Raw genomic sequence first — 20,570 nt, forward strand, 5'->3', positions numbered from 1 at the left:
GCTGGGTGCAGAACACGGCATTCTGCTCATCCCCTCCACAGCTCCCACCGGCCAGCTCTGAAGCTATGTGTCCCTCTCAAGACAAAATGCTCCCTGAAGCAGGTCTGGGTCTGGCCCCTCCTCTATCCCCAGCCCTGCTCCTGATCTGTCTCAGCCACTCAGATGCTGCCCACCTGAGCCTCGATGGAACCTTCCTGAAAGTACAAATCCTCAGATTCCTTCTGTGCAGACATACAGTGCCCCGGTCTCAAAGGCAGGGGCTGGGATGGAGTTACTCTCCCCACCCCACCCAGCCTTTGCCAGCCAGGACACCCAGGAGGAGCAGGGCAGGAATCCCCTAGGGCAGCTGCCACTCCTTCCGCTGGGTAGGACAAGGGATTCCGTGACACTTTGGGACATTGGCCACCATCCCGTGGACTGCAGGATTTAAACTGCAGACCTCTGTGGGGGCCAAGACAACCAAAGATTCAAGTGAAAATGGAACCCAGTGGTGCAACTCTGAGCCAGAATCCAGACCACCGCCCGTGACCACCTCTAGGAAAGCAAGGCTTCCTACCCCTCGGGCCTCTCCCAGGTGGCCCTGACCCTGTGCCGTGGGCCCAGCAGACCACGTGTCAGGGAGCAGAGGGGAAGTTGGTCCTGAGCGGTTGGTCCTGGCTAGGCCAATCCTGCCTTAGAGAAGAGAGAAATAACCAATACCCATGGGAAGGAATTTGGAGAAGGGGACCAGAAAAGACAGGGACAGGTTTGGGGGCATAAGCTCATTGCTATCCTTTAGCCACCCCTTTCCATCCAGGAAGCTCCCAGCCCAGCGTAGATGCCCTAGGACAGGAGGAGGCTGCACTGGGCTGCTGCGGGGGGGAGGGGGTGACGCCTGGGCTTTCACTCTGAGCCCCATGCACACACACTGCCTAGGTGCTGACGCCCTCGAGCCCTTACCGCTGCTGCCCTGGACCCTCCCCCTCCACTGCAGGAAGCCCTGCCCTCACATTTACATCACTAATGTCCGTCATAGGTGAGTGTCCTCGGAGCACCCCAGAAATTATTTCAGATACTTGGGTACAGAGCTAACAATTGTTTAGTCACTTCTATTTAGTCCCCTTCTAGTCCTGGCACATTAAAAACCAGAAACCGATCACTTCTCTCACACCCTCTGGCAGAAGGGTCCCATCAGCAGGGTCTGTGCCACCACCCCTGACTTTCTGCAGTGGGAGGCTTGCGTACGAACACCTTTGCCTACCACAGAGCAGGTGGCCCCTGCCCCCTCCTCACAGCTGTGTGGGAAGAGGACTGGACCATTTTTAAATGAAACTAAGGTTCAGAAAGACTCTCTCTTGCCCAAGTTACATAGTCCTTGCAGGAGCTGGGATCCCATCTCCAGTCTCCTGTGTGTCTTGGGCAAGTCACTCACCCTCTCTGAGTCTCATTTTCCCCCCCATGTATACGCATGTAACAGTACTATGGGTAGGACAAAATGGGACACGGACCTGGAAGACCCTTCGGGGAGCTCTGCCAGCTCTAGGGAAAAGACCCCACCTGCTTCGCGGAGCCCTCCTCGGGCCCCTCCCCAGGCGAGTGGGCGGGAGCCGGCCCACTCCCGGGCTCCGCCCCCGCTGCAGGCGCTGGTGCCAACCTGGCGGTGCGCGGGACCGGGACGCGCACACTGAGGGGCCAGGGGACCCGGACGCCCACCCGGAGTGGCGTGCCCCCAGGTACCCGCACTCACCAAGGGCCCCAAGGGACAGCAGGGCGGGGAAGAAGAGCTTCATGTCTGGGCTCTTGAGGCGACTCCGGGGAACGAAGGCTCTGCCACCTGCGCTCGCTCTGCACCTGTTTATCCAGCGCTTGGTGACCTCACGAGGTTAGCCACGCCCTGTGGCCCAATAAGCGCCCCCCGCCTCCCCCCTCCCCCCTCCCTAGGTCTACTAGTTCTTTGAAGGGAAGCACCAGCGGGGAGAGGACAGAGGAAGCCGGAATAGTGCCTGGGCTGGGTTTGGCACACCCGAGAGGATACCCAGCCCACACCCACCTCTCATGTCTGCCCTGGTGCTACCTGGATTTGGGATGTTTTTCCTCTCCCACTAGTCTGCAGCCCCTGGGGAGTGGCAGCCCCTAAGTTTTGCCCTCCCTCTGGTCTCAGTGCTTCCTAGAGAGTGGGACACAGAGGAGCGGTCCTAAGGTGAATCTTTGTGGATCATCTTGACTGTACAGATGGTACCTAAAGTGCTCGGGAGCCAGTTAGGGCAGAAGGATACCCCTCCATCTGCACGCGGCAGCCAGCCCAGCGTTCGAAAGAGGACTCGCTGCCTGGCCCGAGGTCCGCAGCAGGCTGGCACAGCTAGCAGAGGTAACAGAGGCTGCCCATTGTCTGACCCAGGCTGCCCATGGGGCCCTCCTGGCCCTATTGAGACCACAATACAACTCCCAGAAAACAGAGCCAGAGGCCTCAGTGACCAACAGCTGTCTCCCGGTTCCCTCATTTACCGATGTAAAGGATATCCTACCACTTGTTTTGGTTTTGTTTTGTTTTGTGGCAGTATGAGATGGGAGATGGGAATCTCATTTGGATAAATGTCCTATTTTGTCCTCAGTACACAAGCTGACCCTATTTCAGGAAGCTGGTTTTAAATTCTAAAACTAGAATTCTGCTTCTACATCTTTTAAATACACTCCCCTGATGCACAACGGTTCACATACAGGGGTCTCCAGTGCAGCCCTGCTTATCATTCACTGATTGCAAGCAAACTAAACGTCCATCACGGTGTGTGTGTGGGGGGGGGTGTCACACAGAGCAGGGGTCCCCGACCCCCGGGCCGCGGACAAGTACTGGTCCGTAGCCTGTTAGGAACTGGGCCACATGGCAGGAGGTGAGCAGCGGGCAAGTGAGCAAAGCTTCATCTGCTGCTCCCCATCACTCCCCATTGCTCGCATTACCTCCTGAACAGTATCCCTGCACCAGCACCCCCCTGCCCTGTTCCATGAAAAAACTGTCTTCCACGAAACTGGTCCCTGGTGCCAAAAAGGTTGGGGACCGCTGACATAGAGCATGGTGCCGTGCCTACAGTGGGACACACTGGAGGCCCCAGAAAGAGCAGGCCACCCTGCATGTATTGGTGTGAACTTAGCTCCAGGAGATGCTAAGTGAAGAAGTCAGGTACTAACAATGAGGGAAATCGCAGGTCATCTAAACATTCCCTCTAGTGTTTAGTCTGGACAATATGTTATTCTGAAATCTGCTCGCCCTGAAAAGCTGGTCTTGATTCTTTGCTTAGACTACTTGGTACAAAAAGCATTTCTTGGAGCAGAGGGGCAAGACCTAGGGAGACAGCGCTGTTGAGAGTGGGCATGTGGCGAGTAGCACTTGGCCATGGAGAAGCAGAGCCAGCCCAAGTCTTTGAGGCCCTCAAGGAGGCTGTGGGGCCCTTCTGTCTTGGGTGTGGATCCTGCCAAGGCACGAGAGTGGTGTCTGACCAGGGATCCTGCTTGATGGGCACGAGAGTGGGGTCCAAGGTTCAGCACTAGAATCACCAGCCAGGCTTTGGGGTGACAGATCCAGGGTCTCTCATTGTTTGGAAATATAGTGTCGCAACATTAAAAGTTGCTTTCATCAATAATTGCAATAAGCTGTTTCAAAAATAATGAAGTAATACAAAATTGGCTAGTTCTCAGGAGCACTGAAACATCTTTTCACGTAAATTAGCAATTTGGCTTTGCCTTTCCATGATTATAAAAGAATCAAGAAATGTCACAACCCATGTCTGTATCTCCAAGTGCAAATTAGAAAAAGGATGTGCTGGGAGGTCAGAGGCCTCTAGATCCTCTTATGTCTGCTGGCAGGAACACAGAGAACCTGGGGCCAAAACCGAAAGGCTGAGCTTAAGGGCCGCCCAGGAGGCAGGACTGCGGGTAGGCAACAGGTCATGCTGTGTCTTCGGGGAATGGCCCAGCCTCAGGGCAGGGATGTGCTCAGCTGAACATCTGTAGAGCAGCCCCCAGGCCATCTGCAGGAGAAGCTGATGAAGGGGGTGGGCCTGCCCAGAAGACAAAGTTCAACTGATCTGTTATCAACATTCATTCATTCACTCTTTCATGCCAGAACTGGTGGGTGCCATGAGGGACACAGAGAAGAGGGGTCCGTCCTTGCCCACAGGAGCTCATGGCACAACGGGGGACAGGGATAGGCACAGGCCACCTGGAAAGAGGCAAGGCAGCATAAACAGAGTGAGGGTGGAAGCCAAAGGAGGACTGACTGACCAGTTCCCATCATGAGGGTCCCAGAAGACTTTGAAGAAGAGCATTTGACCTGGGTACCTGAAGGAAAGGTAGGGTTTCTACAAAGAGAATTTCAGGTAGAGGAAATAGCCAAGTAAAGTCTCGGGAGTGTGGATTCGGTGACCTGGAGGAACAACAAAAAGTCGCTGCGGGCTTTCTGGCCTGGAACGCTTATTGAAGAAGGATTAACAAAGTCACCTCCTCCATCCTCAGCTCCACACAGGTGTCTCTGTGCCCCTGGACAGCTCTTCCTGCAGGTCCTGCAAGCACTACAGTCAATGCATCTAAAATGGAACTCCTCTGCTCCCTCCAGCCCTGCATCTCCACTCATATTTTCCTACCATTTTCCACCAAACCCACCAGACAAAGAGCCTCAGAGTCCTCCTCAAATCCTCTGGCCAGGTAGCCCTACATGTGTGCCGGGCACTTAATGATCAACATTGGTTGAATGGATGAGTGAATGAGTGAGGAGGAAGGACAGAGCAGGGCAAAAGATCCTGCTTGCAATCTGTCAGATCTGAAAGACAGTAAGAGCCTGGTCTGGCTATGCCGGTCGCCCAAGAGCCTGTGTGTCTGGAGTCATCAATTTACCCATTAATTCAACATCCATCTATGGGGCACCTCTGATGTGCCAGGAGCTGGGCCAGATCTTGAAAAGCCTGCAGGGAAGTAGGACGCAGGTTTCTAGATGCTGAGACGGTAGCATGGCATGAATATAAGGAATGCAAAGAAGGTGGATGTGGTACAAACCCGAGTGTAATGGCAGGAGCTGGCGTTTCACAGGCAGGCGAGGGAGGCTCTTCCCCAAGGACCCCACCCTCTCTCCACTCCCGAGATTCACACAGCGACCCTTTGCCGGGCCAAGCTAAGCCCTCCCCACAAATGGGCAGCAAACCCCACACCCTGCCCTCTATGGAGTCCTCCAGCTTCAACCCCCGAGAGAAGTGTTGGAAGGAAATGAGGGATCTGGGCAGAATCGGCTCCAGATGGAATAATGGAAAAAAGGAGTTCCCAAGACATCCAGTCATATGGGGGCTTCCAGGCTGGCTGACAGGAGACGAAGGCCTCGTTTCCTGCCCCTGCCAGTGGTGTGAGGTTACTGGCTTGGTAGAGAGCCACTTGTTAAATATTTAGGGATGTCGTGGTGGTTTGTTAAACCATTGGTAGCTTGGAATCAGTCATGGTGGGAATATTTACACCATGGAAATTAGCCATTTTTCCTTCCAAGAAATCATGTCATTTTTCCTTCCAAGAAAGCCAGTTTACAGCACACCTCTGCCTATGTTTGTCATTATTTGGAGGCATGTAGTGCCCGTGTGTGTGTGTGTGAGGGGGTGGGGGCATCCCAGGAGAGAGAAGATAATAATCCTTAGCGTTTAGATGGCACTTTCAACTCCGAACAGAGCTGTCAGTCACTTTGTGTCTCCTGTGACTCTAACAATAGCTCTCTGAGGTAAGAAAGTCACTGTTTCTGCTCTAAAAAGAGGGAAACTGAGGGTTGCCTGTGGTCACGCAGTGAGTGAGATATGGAGACCAAATGACTAACCCCGAGTCTCCCGTTAGGCCCGCAGCCAGGCGCGCTCTTTTCCACTGGGCCCAGAACTCTCTGAGAGCGGCGGATACAGAGACTGGGGCCCAGGGATGGCCTCCGCTCTTGACCTCAGCGGCAGTATTGGACCCTCCTGTGGATCAGGCACTGTCCAGCCCCTTCACACATCAGCCATGGCCTCACAGAAGCACCGTGATGGCCTCATTAGACCTCATTCCAGACGAGGGGATTCAGGCACAGTAGCTCGTCCACCGTCATGCAGCTAGAAATCCGTCACTGGCCCCTGACTCCTGTCCCATGATCTCTTATTGGTTTGGTCAATCCTGTGCTGACCACCCTGAAGAGAGATCAGGAAGTAAGCAAGAATGAGCAAGAGATGGATGGAGAGCTCCCTGCTTTCCAGCCAGTGTGATGACCGTGATTTCTGGAGCAAGGCCTTCGCTGGAGCTGGGCCCTTGCATAGAGCCGAAGGTCCCCGAGAGTCTTTGGACACGTCTGTGGGGTTTGGGGTGCCATCAGGAGGGAGCTCAGCTGAAGCGCAGTGGCAGGAAAACCGTGCTTTTGTGAACTAATAGGTCTTATTGCCAATTGTTGCCCAATTTACAAAGAACCCACAGAGACAGAGTTTCTATCTCCATGCACAAACTTCTTCCTCTTCCTCCTCCTCACCTACCCCTCCTCACAGTCAGGACCCTCGCCCCGCGGGGACCCTCTCCTCCCAGGGCCAGGCCCTCCCAGGGCCAGCACCCGCAGACCTGCTGAGGGACACTCTTCCCAGCAGTCGAAGGGGCAGTGGAAACACCCCAGGTTGGCCCAATTGCAAGATTTCAGTCTTGCTGGTCAGGGTGGCACCCCGTGTCCCGGCAGAAATCCAATTCCATGAGCACCTAATCATCACATCACTGAGATGAGAATGGGCAGCAGGCCAGGCTCGGGGAGAGTTTTCCAGGAAGGTGTCAGAGAAGGGCAGCCTGGACGATGGGGGAGGCTGGCCCAGGGCCAGCCATGCAAATTTCTTCCCAGAAGGAATGAGGCCCCTTGCCCAGGAAAATGCCCAGGCGGGAAGCACCTGAGCCCTGGGGGCCCTTTTGCTGCCCCTGTCCTGGGGCCACATTCTGGGAGGGAGGGTTTCTGCCCAGTGGCCTTCAGCATCTCAGCTCAGCTGGCCAGAGGCCTCCATGTCTGCTGCCTGCACCCCACGAGGGAAGGTCAGATGGGCTTTCGCTGAGAAGGAGCTTGAGATGGGTACTTAGAGGAACAAGGAACCACCGTTTTCCTCCGTTTCCCTGGGTGAGGCCGGTGCTCCGTCTCTCCAGCTCCTCTGGGCCAGGAGTGCTCAGCCCCCAGACCACTGCTCCAAGCGGGCTTCCCTTCCTCATCCCTCCATTCACTTCTTCCCTGGACAGTCTGGCAGGCTGGAGGGCCCAGGGGAGATGTGGTTAGAAGCTCAGGAGGTGGGTTTGGACAACTGGGTTTCAACCTGCTCTACCCTAACCAGCCACCTGGACCTGGGCCAGTCTCTCAACCTTTCTAAGCCTCAGTTTCCCCAGGTGTAAAAAAGGGACACAAATAATACCCACCTCGTGAAGCGGGCAGAGTTCAAACCTGATGTTTGAGATGCACACACAGGCTCAGTACAGGCAAGCTATTGTCCATATTTGCAGACACTCATGAGCCCTCGCTGTGCGGGGCTCAGCTGGGCACAAGGGTACAAGGGGAGCAGAAGTGGCCGGGGTCACCTGGTCCAGCGGGAAGGGCTGTGTGTGCTGAGAGCCGCCTTCCAGTGTGTAGATTTACAGACAGAGGTGTCGCAGGGAGCTTTGACAGCAAAGGGAACAGCCCACCTGAGGTGGAGACAATGGCAGAGGTAGTTTTCCCACATGCCCCTCCTTATCACAGAACACATGGTTGCCCCAGGTGCCCCCATGTTCTAAAGTGTTCAGTCTTACCCTGTCCTGCTCTCCGGCCCCTTCTCCATATCTCTGTCTCTAATCCCGGCCTCCTCCCCTCTCCTTCTCACTTTCTGTCTCTCTCTCCTTGGCTTCTTTTTCCATCTCTAGCTCTGTCTCTCCCTCCCTCCTTCTTAAACATGTGTCTGCAGTTGTCCTGGGTGCCCCTCCTCTGGGAGCCTGCGCTGACCCTGACTCAGCCCCCTTCTACCACAGTCATTGCAATTACTGACCCATCTCCGGCACCCACAGCCCCCAGTGCTGAGCTCCAGGGGGAAGGGTCGGTGGCTGACCCATCTCTGGCCCAGGAAGAGCCTCACTGAGGGCTTGTTGACTGAGTGAGTTTAGAGAAAGCTGGGGTGAGAAGCCAAGAAACCCCCCGCACCAAATCCTTTGGTTACAATTCTAATTGATGGCACCCTTCTCATCCCCCAGGAGGTGGGAAGAAGCCCCAGCACAGTGTGGTGGGGGGTGGCTGCACCCATCTTTCCTCCTCCCTACCCTGTGCCCTGCAGAGGCCTCCCAGCAGGGGGGACATTCTGGTCCTGCCTTGGACCTTGGGAGGGAGAAGGAACATCAGAGCTGAGTAGAACCCAAAACCTCATCTAATGGAACAGAGGAGGAGGAGCCCTGCACAAAAGCGCAGGAGAGTTGAGAAGTGCCCCCACCCTGTGCTGTGCAGCACCTGCCTGCCTGGTGTCCTGAGGAGGGTCGGTAAGAGCATGGCAGCAGGGAGTGGATGGGAAAGGCTGAAGAGGAGATTCCTCCATCAACCCCGGCATCCAGCACTCTCCTACAGGGAAGCTAGGACCTACTTCTACCAAAAGGCCTCTTTCCTCCCCACATCAGCTTCCAAAGACAAAATGAGAGGGCAGCAGGAGAGCACCAGGGAAATGCCAGTGATGAGCTGGGAGAACCATGGAGGCAGGGTTCCAGACACCCCCAAACCCTCCTGTGCCTCCCTTTCAAGGCCAGAGGTGTTTTCAACTTAGTGGGTTAGTTTGCAGTCAAAGCCTTGCTGGAATCTCCAGAGGGGTCCTTGGCAGCCTAGGGCCTCTCACCAGCACCTGCCAGGTGGGCCTTCCATGGGGACACGCCCCTTCCATTCCCTTCCCTTCCCTTCCTTCCCTTTCCTTCCCTCCCAGCTCTAGATTCTAGCCTCCTCGGTCCTCCTTCTATTCCTATGCATCTTCTATTCAGCTGCAACCATAAGTAAAAATAGCACAAACCCAGGGCCCTTCAGGAGGTGCTTGCCCGTGAGCTGTGGCATTTGTCCTACAAGTGTGTCTTATCCCGGAAATGACACTCTCCCAAGGTTGCTCAGCAGGCACTAGCCCAGGCTTCCCTCCGGGCATTCTGTCCACCCATCCTTAACCTCCTGTGTGTTCATATTGAGAGTGAGAGGAGGGGTAGGGGGGTAGCAGGATGCCTCCTTTTCTTGATCCACCAAGCCGATCTTGACCCTGAGCAAAATCTTCCTCCAGCGAGAATTAATTTCCAAAAATCCATTCAGGAAAAGACTCTTAAAGTTCAGCCACCTGGTTGGCCCTCTTGAAAAGAGAGCTGACCCCCTAGAGCTGTGGTGTTTCTGGGGGACTCTGAGGAATCTCAGGGGAGGGGGCTGGGGGACAGGAGAGCAAGGGCTCTGAACCAATAGCGGTGTTGCCCAATGTTGCCCCATTTGTAAAGGAAACTCAGCAATCAAGAGCTTCTCTGCTTGTCCTTCCTGCCCTTTCTCCTTGTGCCCACACCCCGCGCACCGGAACCCCTGCCCTTCCTTGTGGTCTTCTCTTCACTCCAGTCTGGTAGGGCTGGGCCCATGTTCTCAGTCTCTCTGGGTTGATACTTCTGTGTCTTTCTGATTCCCTTTCTCCTTCACCCACTATATGTGATCTAGGGCCCCAATGCACCCAGTCTTTCTTCACTCTGCCCTTATGTCCACATGTTCCTTTCTCTTCCATGGTCACAAGATGGCCCTGGGCTCCTGCTTGGGCTCCTGACCACTCCCTTGCCTCTCGGCTCCCCCACTGCAGTCTGTCCCCGAGGGAATCTTTCAGAACCACAGAGCTAACAGTGATTCCAAGTCATCTCCCCTTGCCCCACCCCCCACCGCCGCTACACTCTGTCCCTAAGGAATCTCATCCCCCTTCCCTCTTTGGATTAAACAACCCACTCTGTGCTGAAAACCCCCAGAAGTGTATTGCCCACCCAGATCTCATGCCTACTTGGAGGTGCGCTCAGCCGTGAACCAGACAACTCAGCCTGAAATCCCACCAGCACCCCAAAGCAGCACACCCAACTTCCGGTGCTGGACCAAGATTGAGTAGACACATCTCTCCCTGTTCCTCCTGCTAAGTACAGCTTAAACCCTGGAGATGATAGATATAGTGGTTTAAACAATATGAATGAATCATCTTAACGTTGTAAAGGTAGAGGTTCAAGTTATCCTCAGTGGGCTAAAGAACACCAGGCTGTGCTCCATCTGGAGACGCCAGAGGAGCCCACTTCCTGGCCTTTTCCATCTTCTAGAGGCCCACCGTATTCCTTGCATCTTGGCCCCACCTCACTCCCACTTCTGTTTCCATCATCATATCTCAGTCTCTCACACTGACTCTCCTGCCTCCTTCTTATAAAAACCCTTGTGGTTACATTGGGCCCACCAGGACAATCTCCCCATCCCAAGATCTGTAATTCAATCATATCTGCAAAGTCCCTTTTGCCACGTGAGGTAACATACTTATAGGTTCCAGGAATCAGGACATGTACATCTCTGGGGTCCATATTCAACCTAACAGGCCAGTATACTGTGATAAATTGTGTGTGTGAAGTAATACCTAGAGCAACCACTATGTAAACTATACAAAGAGATACACTCAAAAACACTATAGACAGGGACTTCCCTGGTGGTCCAGTTGTTAAGACTTCACCTTCCAATGCAGGGGGTGCGGGTTTGATCCCCAGTTGAGGAGCTAAGATCATGCATCCTCGCAGCCAAAAAACCAAAACATAAAACAGAAGCAATAATGTAACAAATTCAATAAAGACTTTAAAAATGGTCCATATCAAAAAAAAAAAAACCCAAAAAACACTATAGATAAATCAAAATGGAATTCTAAAAAATGTTTAAGTATCCCACAAGACAGTAGGTAAAAGAAAACAGTGAAAATGTAAAAATAGGGAAAACAAACAAAAATTAAAATAAAATGACAGACTTAACCCTAATATATCAATAATTATATCAACTATAAATAGTCTAACTATTCCAATTAAAAGACTGGGATTGGCAGAGTGTTTTAAAAAAACAACCCTGCATTGGCTGTCTACAAGAAACTCACTAAAATATATAACAACATATCTAGGTTGAAAGTAAAAGAATGGAAATATATATACCATGTAAATGTTAATTAAAAAGAAAGTAGGAGTGGCTGTATTAATATCAGATAAAGTCAAATTCAGAGCAAAGAAAATTATTAGGGGCAGCTTGGAATATTACATAATGGTAAGAGTCAACACACCAAGAGATCACAACAATCTTAAATGGGTATGCACCAAAAAACAGAGCTGATAGAACTAAAAGGAGAAATAGATAAATTTATAATTATAGTTGGAAGCATCAAACTCGTCTCTCAACAACTGGTAGAACAGGGAGACAGCAAATCAGCAAGGGTAAGGACCAATCCAACAACACCACCAACCAAGATCTGATCAACATTTATGGAACACTGCCCAACAACAGCAGAATACACATTCTCCTCAAGTGTCCACAGAACATTTACCAAGATAGAGCACATCCTGGGACATAAAACAAACTTCAACAAATTTAAAAGAATTTAAATCGTACAAAATGTGTTTGATCACAATTAAATCAAACTAGAAATCAAGAACAGAGATAGGAACACCTCCAAACACTCAGAAACTAAGCTTCGTGCTTCTAAATAATCAATGGGTCAAAGAGTCAGAAATGGGGAGCTTGAGTTCCTCCCAAAAGACAATGAAGTCATAACTTTGAATAAGAACCTAGGTAGTTTTAAAACCAGCAGCCAAGCCAACATTTGAGAAACACAGGTGTTCAGATATGGGAGTGACACACACACAGAGACAGAGACAGAGACAGAGAATGAGAACCCATTATTCTTTGCAGAAGCCCCCTGTGAAATGAGATCACTTTCTTCTGGCTCTCTCCTCCCCCACATCTCCCTTTTCCCCTCCCATACTGTCCTGCAAAGGGCTATTCTTGAATCCCATGGCTCTTTTGATCTGGCTATAGCCAACTGACTTAAATTGTGGATCACCTACTCAAGCTGGCCAAGGAGTCTTTTTTTAACTTTTTAAAAAATGACTGTCATACAGAAAAGTGTAAAAATGTAAGTGTACAGCTCAATAAATTATCCCGAAAAGAACACTTATGTAACCACCACTCAGGTCTAAAAAGAAAACATTGCCAATTTTCAGAAGCCTCTTTATACCTCCACTCAAACCAACACCCTCTCTCTGTCCCCAAAGTTAACTACTAGTCTAATTTTTAACACTATAGTTTACTTTTGCCTCTGAACTTTATGTAAATTGAATCATACAATATGTATTTTCTTGTATCTGATTCCTTTCATTGAACATTATGTTAGTGAGATCATCCTTTTTTTTTCATTTTCTGATTTTTATTTTGTTTCCTAATAATTGCTAGTATTACAAATACAATCTATTTTTGGATATTATCCTTATATCTGGTAACCTCATTAAATTCACTTATTAATTCTAAGGCCCCACCTAGCGGCCTCAGTGGCTCATCTTGGCATTTTCTTTTTTTTTTTTTTTAATTTATTTTTATTTATTTATGGCTGTGTTGGGTCTTCGTTTCTGTGCAAGGGCTTTCTCTAGTTGTGGCAAGAGGGGGCCACTCTTCATCGCGGTGCGCGGGCCTCTCACTATCGCGGCCTCTCTTGTTGTGGAGCACAGGCTCCAGACGCGCAGGCTCAGTAATCGTGGCTCACGGGCCCAGTTGCTCCGCGGCATGTGGGATCTTCCCAGACCAGGGCTCGAACCCGTGTCCCCTGCATTGGCAGGCAGATTCTCAACCACTGCACCACCAGGGAAGCCCTCATCTTGACATTTTCTAATCCGTCTTCCAGTCAGCTGCCTCCTGACTCTTAGGTCCTACCTCTGCTCCTACCTCCAAAATTCTCTGGGCTACAAGGAAAGATTTCCCAGAGCCCATGTGGCCATGTGGCCACTTCCTCAAGAGCTGAGGGTCACTATGTTGGTGACTAAGGACAGGTGATGTGCTTTGCAGGGGCTGCGGAGAGTGCCACGGACTGAGGGGTGAGTCCAGGACTATCTTGTTCTGAACCATCATTCCCTAGTCATCGGGAATGGTTCACCTTGTTGAGGAAGCAGCAGCAGGATGCAACATGGATGCCAGATGGCCAAGATGAGGGTTTAAAGGCAGAAGATGATTCGTAGAATGAGGAACTGGTAGCAAAGCCTGGGGACCTGCTAGATGAAGCAGAGCCCGATGGCTATTTGCAAATGGAGTAAAGAGTCAGAGAAGTGAGCAATTTCCAGGATATTTGGAAATATTCTGGCTTGAGGTTGTTCCTATGAAATAACTTGAACAAAAAAAATCAGACACTCTCAGAGTTGAATGTTTCCTTTGATGCTATTTCACAAGTAGGGTCTCTAAGCCCAGAGGGGGCATGTGGCCTGCCCAGACTTGCCCAGGGAGGGCTAGGTAGAATCTGGTTTCCTGACTCCTTGCACTAGGGGAGGAGTGGGGTTCCTTTCAGTTAAAAACATCCTCACTGAGCATTTATTCTGGTCCAGGCACTTGTCAAGGGCTGTGTCACCAAAATGAACCAGATCTGGTCCCTGCCCCCAACGGCAACAGAAAAGTGAGCAGGCAGTTACCATGATGGGAGATGAGAATGTCCAGGAAAAGGCATGGAAGACCATCCCTGTGCTCAGTGCCCTATAAATGGGAGAGGGAGTCTGCATCCCACTTGTGGCAGCTCTGAAAGGGGCAGGCAAAGTCCCCACACACCCTCACTCTGGCATCTTCCAGCAACCTCCACAAGGTGGCCTTGCTGGAACCAAGTGACTGAGAGAGAGAGTATAGGGACCAGGAATTGTGGGGCCTTGTGGGTAACTGGAGGAACTTCCACTTTTACTCTGGGGAGGTAGGAGTCACTGCGGGGTGGGGGGCTAAAAATAGACTGAGAGGGAGCAGAGAGGCAATTGCTGAGGCTCAGCGATAATCAGGGACAGAGATGAGACAGCTTCTCCTGGGGTGCAGCAGCGGGGAAGTGGAAAGACAGGTTGAATTCTAGGCACATTTGATAGGTGGACACCATGGGATTTGCTTGCATTACCAGGGGATATGGGGTGTGAAGGTCAGGAGCGGAAGATGACGCCAAGGTGCTTGGCCTGAGAAGCTAAAGGATGGACTGCCATTAACTGAGATTTGGAAGACTGTGGATGGAACAGATTGGGAGGGGGTGGACCAGAAGTTCCATTCTGGACACCATCAGATTGACAGACCCCTGGACCTCCAGATGGATTGTGAGAGAGGAAGCTCCCTGACTCACCACCACTCAGAATGCACTGGTACTGCAGGAGTCAAATGCAGAGGTCTGGAGCTTTATTTAAAATTATTTTGGGGGCCATGGATCCATTTTCTCTCCAGGATAATGCTAATGTCTAATTACCCAAAACACTGTCCAACTCCAGGGCCTCATGAAACACTCTGTATCATGTTGATGGATCATTTTTACATGTTAGGAGCCTGGGACAACTTTCCTAATGGCCCCCTCAAGTCCCACTCTGACCCTTCTGCCCCTGCCCTACCCATGCCTGCAGCAGTGGAGTGCAGACAATCTCCCATTCAAGCCTTCAGCTTATCGGCACTGTTCCATGCATGTCGGTTCCTTCCTTGCACAGGGACCCAGAAGGGCTGAAGTGTTTCTCTGTATGGTCCATATCTAGCACAGAGCCTGGCTCTGCGAGTTCCATGACTAACACTGCTTTGTGATTGATTGTTGACCACTGCTTTGTGATTGATTGTTGGCTTATCCCTGAGCGAAAGGAAACATCTACCTTGGCTACAGGGAGAACAATGGGTACATTCACAAGCTTCAGAAGGGCTTGTGTGCATTTTTGGACAATGTTTATTCATCATTTTATGGGCCACTTTGTGTTGGCCACAGATTTCAGTGCACTAAAGAATTTACTGAGATCAGAGCTGAGCAGTCAGCCATAAGATGTGAGAATTATACCCATGAGAGAAGCCTTGAGAAGGAGCAGAGCTTTCTCACACTGGGCTTCTGCCCCAGGGACAGCCTAGTTCAGGCTTCCTTCCAGGTGGGCCATGGGGCTGATACATAAAGGACAGGAGACCCGGACGGTAGGGATACAGCTACCAGTGGAGCTGCCCCCAGCTCTGTGCCCTCTGCCATTGTTTATGGGAAGATACTCCAGCCATACTCCTTGCCCTGCAATGCTCACGGGCTATTCCTGCCCTGATGCCTGGTGCCTCCCCTCCTCACTCAAATTCTCAGAGCCAGCAAAGGGCAGCCCCCTCCAGGAAGCCGAGTAGCTGCATCTGCGTGACCTCTTCCTTCCTGCAGCCCACCTCCCTGCCCAGATCACACATCAGCAAGTGGCCCAATGGAAGTAGCGTTTGCTTATGGAATCTTTCGTGGATAATTATCACCCAGCCTGTGTCAGCTTGTTTGCTCCGCCAAGGCCTCAGTTTCTAGGAAACTGCTGGTCCTGAGATAGGACTACAAAGTACAACTGAATTTTGTTTAAAACCCCACAAACAGACATATGAATGGGTACAACCCATTTGGAGGACCATTTGGCAGTATCAGCTAAAGCACAATAAGCCCCATGACCAGGGCTGGGCCGCTAAGTGCTTAATAACTGGTTCTGGGAGTGTAATTCCAGCATGACTATTGTTTGATGTATTTTTTCATGTTAAAGAGCAAGAAGAAAGAGAAACGACTAGATGCATGTCAGAAGTTCACTTATTTGTCGGTGATGTGAGCAATGTCTTTCCTGAATCAGATACATGATCGTTTTCCAGTCCTATATAATTGAAAAATATTTTCTCAGTTGTTTGTGCTATTTATGATGTTATAGCTACAGAGATGACACACTTATTAGTTTAATCTGCATTGTGGACACTTTCTCTATCACTTTCTTAAGTCTAACTCTAGACAATCAATAAAAAACAACAATCTATTAAGCCCTGATTTGTAGCATTTGCCAATTTCCAAGGTGACTGATTTCATACTGCCAACGTGGATGGACATCACTGAATCTGGAGTTGGGAAGAGATGAGTAATACCATGTTATACAGTGTTCCTGCCAAACGGGTACAATAGACATAAATAACATCGAGAACGACAGGAATGCAAGGGAAGAAAGGTCAGAGTGGGGCAAAATTCTTCAAGCTCCTGGCAATCTAACAGCTGGTTTTCATGAACTCAGACGAGCCAGCTCCTGCGCAGAGCTGCCTAAGTGTACACCTAATAGAACTGTGTGCACGCGAGCACCAAAAGCACAAACAGGAATGTTCACAGGAGCATTACCCCTAACATTCAAAATGTCTCTTAGTGGCAGACAGGAAAAATAAATTATAAAGCAATAAGAACTGCTGCTACCCACTATAAGAGGGCTGAATCTCAAAAATACAATGCTGAGTGAAAGAGATCGGACACAAAGCTGTGTCTACCTTCGTGCATAGCTCTGACTGTGCTTATATAAAGCTCAAGAACAGGTCAGATGAGCCTATGATGTCACAAGATAGGAGAGTGGAAACTTTAGGCAGAAGGGGTGGGAAAGTGATCGGTGGGGGCAGGAGTGGGGCTTCAGGGTGCTGGTAATGCGGGGTTTTTTCTTGATTTGGGTGGTGATTACATGAGGGTGTTCATCTTGTGATAACTCACCAAGCTGTACATATATTAACCATGCACTTTTCTACACGTAGGTTGTACATCAATTAAACATTTATTTTTAAATGCCACCAGCATGAAGGCAAACGACTGCATCCCCCAAAGGGGATGTGTCAAAAATGCTGCGCTGGGGCTTCCCTGGTGGCGCAGTGGTTGAGAATCTGCCTGCCGATGCGGGGGACACGGGTTCGGGCCCTGGTCTGGGAAGATCCCACATGCCGTGGAGCAACCAGGCCCGTGAGCCACAACTGCTGAGCTTGCGCGTCTGGAGCTTGTGCTCCGCAACGGGAGAGACAACGACGGTGAGAGGCCCGCGCACCGCGATGAAGAGAGGCCCCCGCTCGCCGCAACTGGAGAAGGCCCTCGCGCAGAGACGAAGACCCAACACAGCCAAATATAAATAAATAAATAAATGAATAAATAAATTTAAAAAAAAAAAAAAAAAAATGCTGCGCTGGGAGGCCCTCTGGAACCTGCAGGGCAAATCTTTCCTTGATAAACGACCTCCTCCCTCCAATGTCAACCCTTGACAGTGGCTGAAGAGAGAAAGGGGAGGGGTGAGGAAGGGGATGGATATTTGTAAATGGACAAGAGTTGTGGTTACCTAAGTCACAGTGGGATGGTGTTTGAGCTGGGCCTGGGCTCAGGAGAAGGACGGAAGGGAGAGAAGGAGGGAGGGAGGGAGAGGAAAAGAAATGAGCATGGCTGGCAGACTCTGCCCAACACCTGAGCACAGTGGCAGGTGCTGTTCCGGACGCTGTGTGTGCACAACACATTGGATCCTGAGCCACCCCTGCGAGGTAGGTCCTGCCATCACTCTGCCCATCCCACAGATGGGGACACCAAGGTTCAGGGGCGAGGTGACACCAAAGCACCCTCTAGGCAGCCTCAGGCCCCAGGAGCTGTGCTCTCCTCACCCTGCCCCACCCCGTTACTCCCCTAGGAAACTTTGTGTCTCTGCTGGGAAGGCAGTGCCAAGAAGGGCCTGAATGTTCTGCCAATGTTCACCTCCCTCCCACACTGGCACTGAGCCTTCGTAATCTGGGGCCCCCAGCATGTTGCTGTTAATCAAAATTAGCTGTGGCTGATGAAGCAGGGACATCAAAGGGGCCCACAGGAGGAAAAAGGAAACAAATGAAAAATCGGGTCAAATATTCCCAGCAAATGATGACACCTCGAGCTCCACAATCTGTCTCATCTCTCGCCCCCCAGCCCCACCCACCTCGAGTCAAGCAGGGCAAGAACCTGCAGCCTTGGGGCAGAGAGGCCAAGTCTTCCATGCCCTTGGGGGCTGCTGAGCTAGCTCCAGACTGGTAAGGGTCTCCATGACCTCTGGGTCTGGCTCCAAGGCCATGCTTCCTCCCTGGCCAGCCTCCTGCTCTCCCAAGCCCCTGCCAGCCCCAGGAGGAGGAAGCCTTCTTCCTTTCCTTTTGTGGATTAAATTCTGGATCAAGTCAGACCTCAGTCCAACACTCAGCTGGATCGGGGACCAGGGAAGCTGGGAGAAGAAAGCTCAGGGGTGCAAGCTGGCTGAGCCAGAGGCAGGCAGCCCGGAAGGTGATGACAAGGCCTGCTGGCTGGGCCCCAGGCTTTGTTCTCCTGGGTTCCAGTTGTGCTCTGGCCCCAGACCAGCCATGAGGCCTGCAAGACACTGTCCACTGGGGCGGGAAGTAGAGCTCTCTGCTGGGGAGAAAGAGTGAGCAGGAATGGGGTGTGGGGCAAAGAAGGAGAACTGGTGGGAAGCAGGGAGCCCTGCAGGGCAGGATGTCCCCACAGTTCCTATGACAGCTGCTGGTGGCAATGGAGGACCACCCGCTTGCTTAATGTCAATCACCAAGCAGGGATGCCAAGGTCACAGGCTGAGGCCGGTGGGAGTGGGGTGGGGTTCTGAGGACCCACACGGCGCCTAAGGAGAGTAGGGGGCCTCCGCAGAGGAAAGAGACTGCAAGAGGTACCTGCCCCCTAGAAAGCCCTCAAGCCACACCCTTCCTGTGCCCAGCCCCTCCCTCTTTAGAGAACCCACTCATGCCGACCGGCTCCTTTGCTCCCACGGGTGTTGGCCATCACACCTGTGAAGTGGTTCTTCCTACGTCATCTCCCTCAAGCTTTTGGGTCAGGGTTCATTGCTGTGATGCTAGCCATTTGTGGTGCGTTAATTATCGCTACCATTGGCTAGGTGGGAACCAAGGCATCCCGGGCTCTCTTCCCCAGGGAGGCTGGGGCTGAGGCAGCGGTCTGAATTGAAGCTGGGAGGACTTCAGTGAGATACAACCAGAACTGCCACCCTTCATGCAAAGGGCTCAGGAAGGAACTTAGAAGAGAAAATGTCCTGGGGAAGCTTCCTTGGAATCTTTTAAGGCCTGTCACAGACAAGGAAGAGGGCTGGCCTGTCCTCTAGAAGTGAGAGAAGGAGTGAGCACAGGTGTTTGGGTTCTGTGAAGAGAGGCTGGGGCTACAAGGAGCAGCTGTGCTCCACTTCGGGGGAGTTCCTCTGCAGGGAAAGCCCACCCTCCTGTGGCCCCTCTGACAGACCCCCATCCCCACTCTCAGGCTGGGCAGGAACAAGGAAGCAGCCTGGTTTCCTGCTTTCTTACCCACAGCAGTGCTCTTTCACGCTGGGGGGGAGGAAAGCCCCAAGGGAGAAATGATGCCAAGGTTGGGAAGGGATGGCCTCAGATGGGCCAGGCACCTGGAACTTGGGGACGACATAGACCAGCCACACGATGAATGGCAGCCTTCAGCTTCCAACAGTGAACCTGGGCTACGGGAGAGGCATTTCTAATTCACCTCTTCGAACCTCAGTTTTCTCATCTCTAAAATGGGAGTAAAAAATCTCCCAGGGCTGTAGCAAGGATTCGATATTTATATTTTTTAAAAACCTTGGCACCGTGTCTGGCGCATTAGGGAAATGTTGGTTCCAGCTTTGGCTGTTGGGATCTGTTTCAGGTTGGTTCCCGCAACCTTTTGGCATGCCCCCATCCTTTTGTTTTTTTGAGAACCTCCTTATTTTCTGGCACCACAAGATGCTACAGGCTCATCTTGTATGTTCCCTGCCCCCGGCCTAGAATCAGCCATTTTACCAAGCCTGCCTTCCTTCCTTTTACTGGACAATGATAGTCAGAAATCAAAGCCTTAACACGGGGTATACTTGTTGCTACTGGGCTGTCTCAGCAGAGTGAGGTAATATAGGTAAAACTCATACACGTAAAGTACACAGATGTACTCACATTGTTTCTGTATCTAGCCAGCTGTGCACGTACTGAGCTGCATCCTGAGGTCTCCAGTCTAACCCAGTCAGGATTCACTCCAGCCTTCCTTCCTTGTGTGTCGGTAACTTTCCTCTCCTGCGGTATACACAACTTTCTATCATCCATTTACTTCTTTGTTCTACCCCCAGCACACCTGTGAAGCAATTCCGGAACTGCAGCCCTCCGGGAAACAAAGTTACCAATTAGAGTACGTTCTTCACAGCTCCTTTCACCTTTAGCCTTACAATTTCCAGGCAAAACACTGTTTTCTAAAGTGATTCAGATCAGCCCCTTTTCCCGCCAGCCACTTCAATGAGGTCATGTCATGCATTTGTATAAAGTTTGTGTCAATCATCAACTTACCACCTCCCAGCTCTGAATGCACCCTTCAGCATGTGCACTGAGCTGGAACTCCAGAGTGAGCGCGATGGTGAGCTTTCTCAGCAGAGGGCGCCGGAAGGACATTGCAGGAGAAAGGCGTCCTCCTGCCAGCTCCAGTGAGGGCCAGGGGAGGGCCGGGTGGGCGTGAGGACAGGCAGCCTGGGTCTGGTGATGACCTTTTCCAGAGCCCTCTCCATACAGAGCGGGGAGCCCCACGCAGCCT

General features: G+C 51.5%; 1 protein-coding gene across 3 annotated transcripts in view; it reads right to left on the reverse strand.

Moving 5' to 3' along the window:
- Positions 1-20,053, reverse strand: part of LTF (lactotransferrin) — a 47,012-nt gene extending 26,959 nt beyond the window's left edge. For 2 of the 3 annotated variants that reach the window (XM_059939428.1, XM_059939427.1), the window contains exon 1: positions 1,727-1,836. In XM_059939428.1, coding sequence (XP_059795411.1) covers positions 1,727-1,769 — 43 coding nt within the window. In that variant the 5' untranslated portion in view covers positions 1,770-1,836. Of the gene's footprint in view, positions 1-1,726; positions 1,837-19,945 lie in introns of those variants that run through there. The other variant, XM_059939429.1, reaches the window with a different exon arrangement.
- Positions 20,054-20,570: the final 517 nt, after the last annotated feature.

This window comes from Balaenoptera ricei, chromosome 11 (assembly GCF_028023285.1).
Source record: "Balaenoptera ricei isolate mBalRic1 chromosome 11, mBalRic1.hap2, whole genome shotgun sequence".
In the NCBI taxonomy this organism is placed as follows: domain Eukaryota; kingdom Metazoa; phylum Chordata; class Mammalia; order Artiodactyla; family Balaenopteridae; genus Balaenoptera; species Balaenoptera ricei.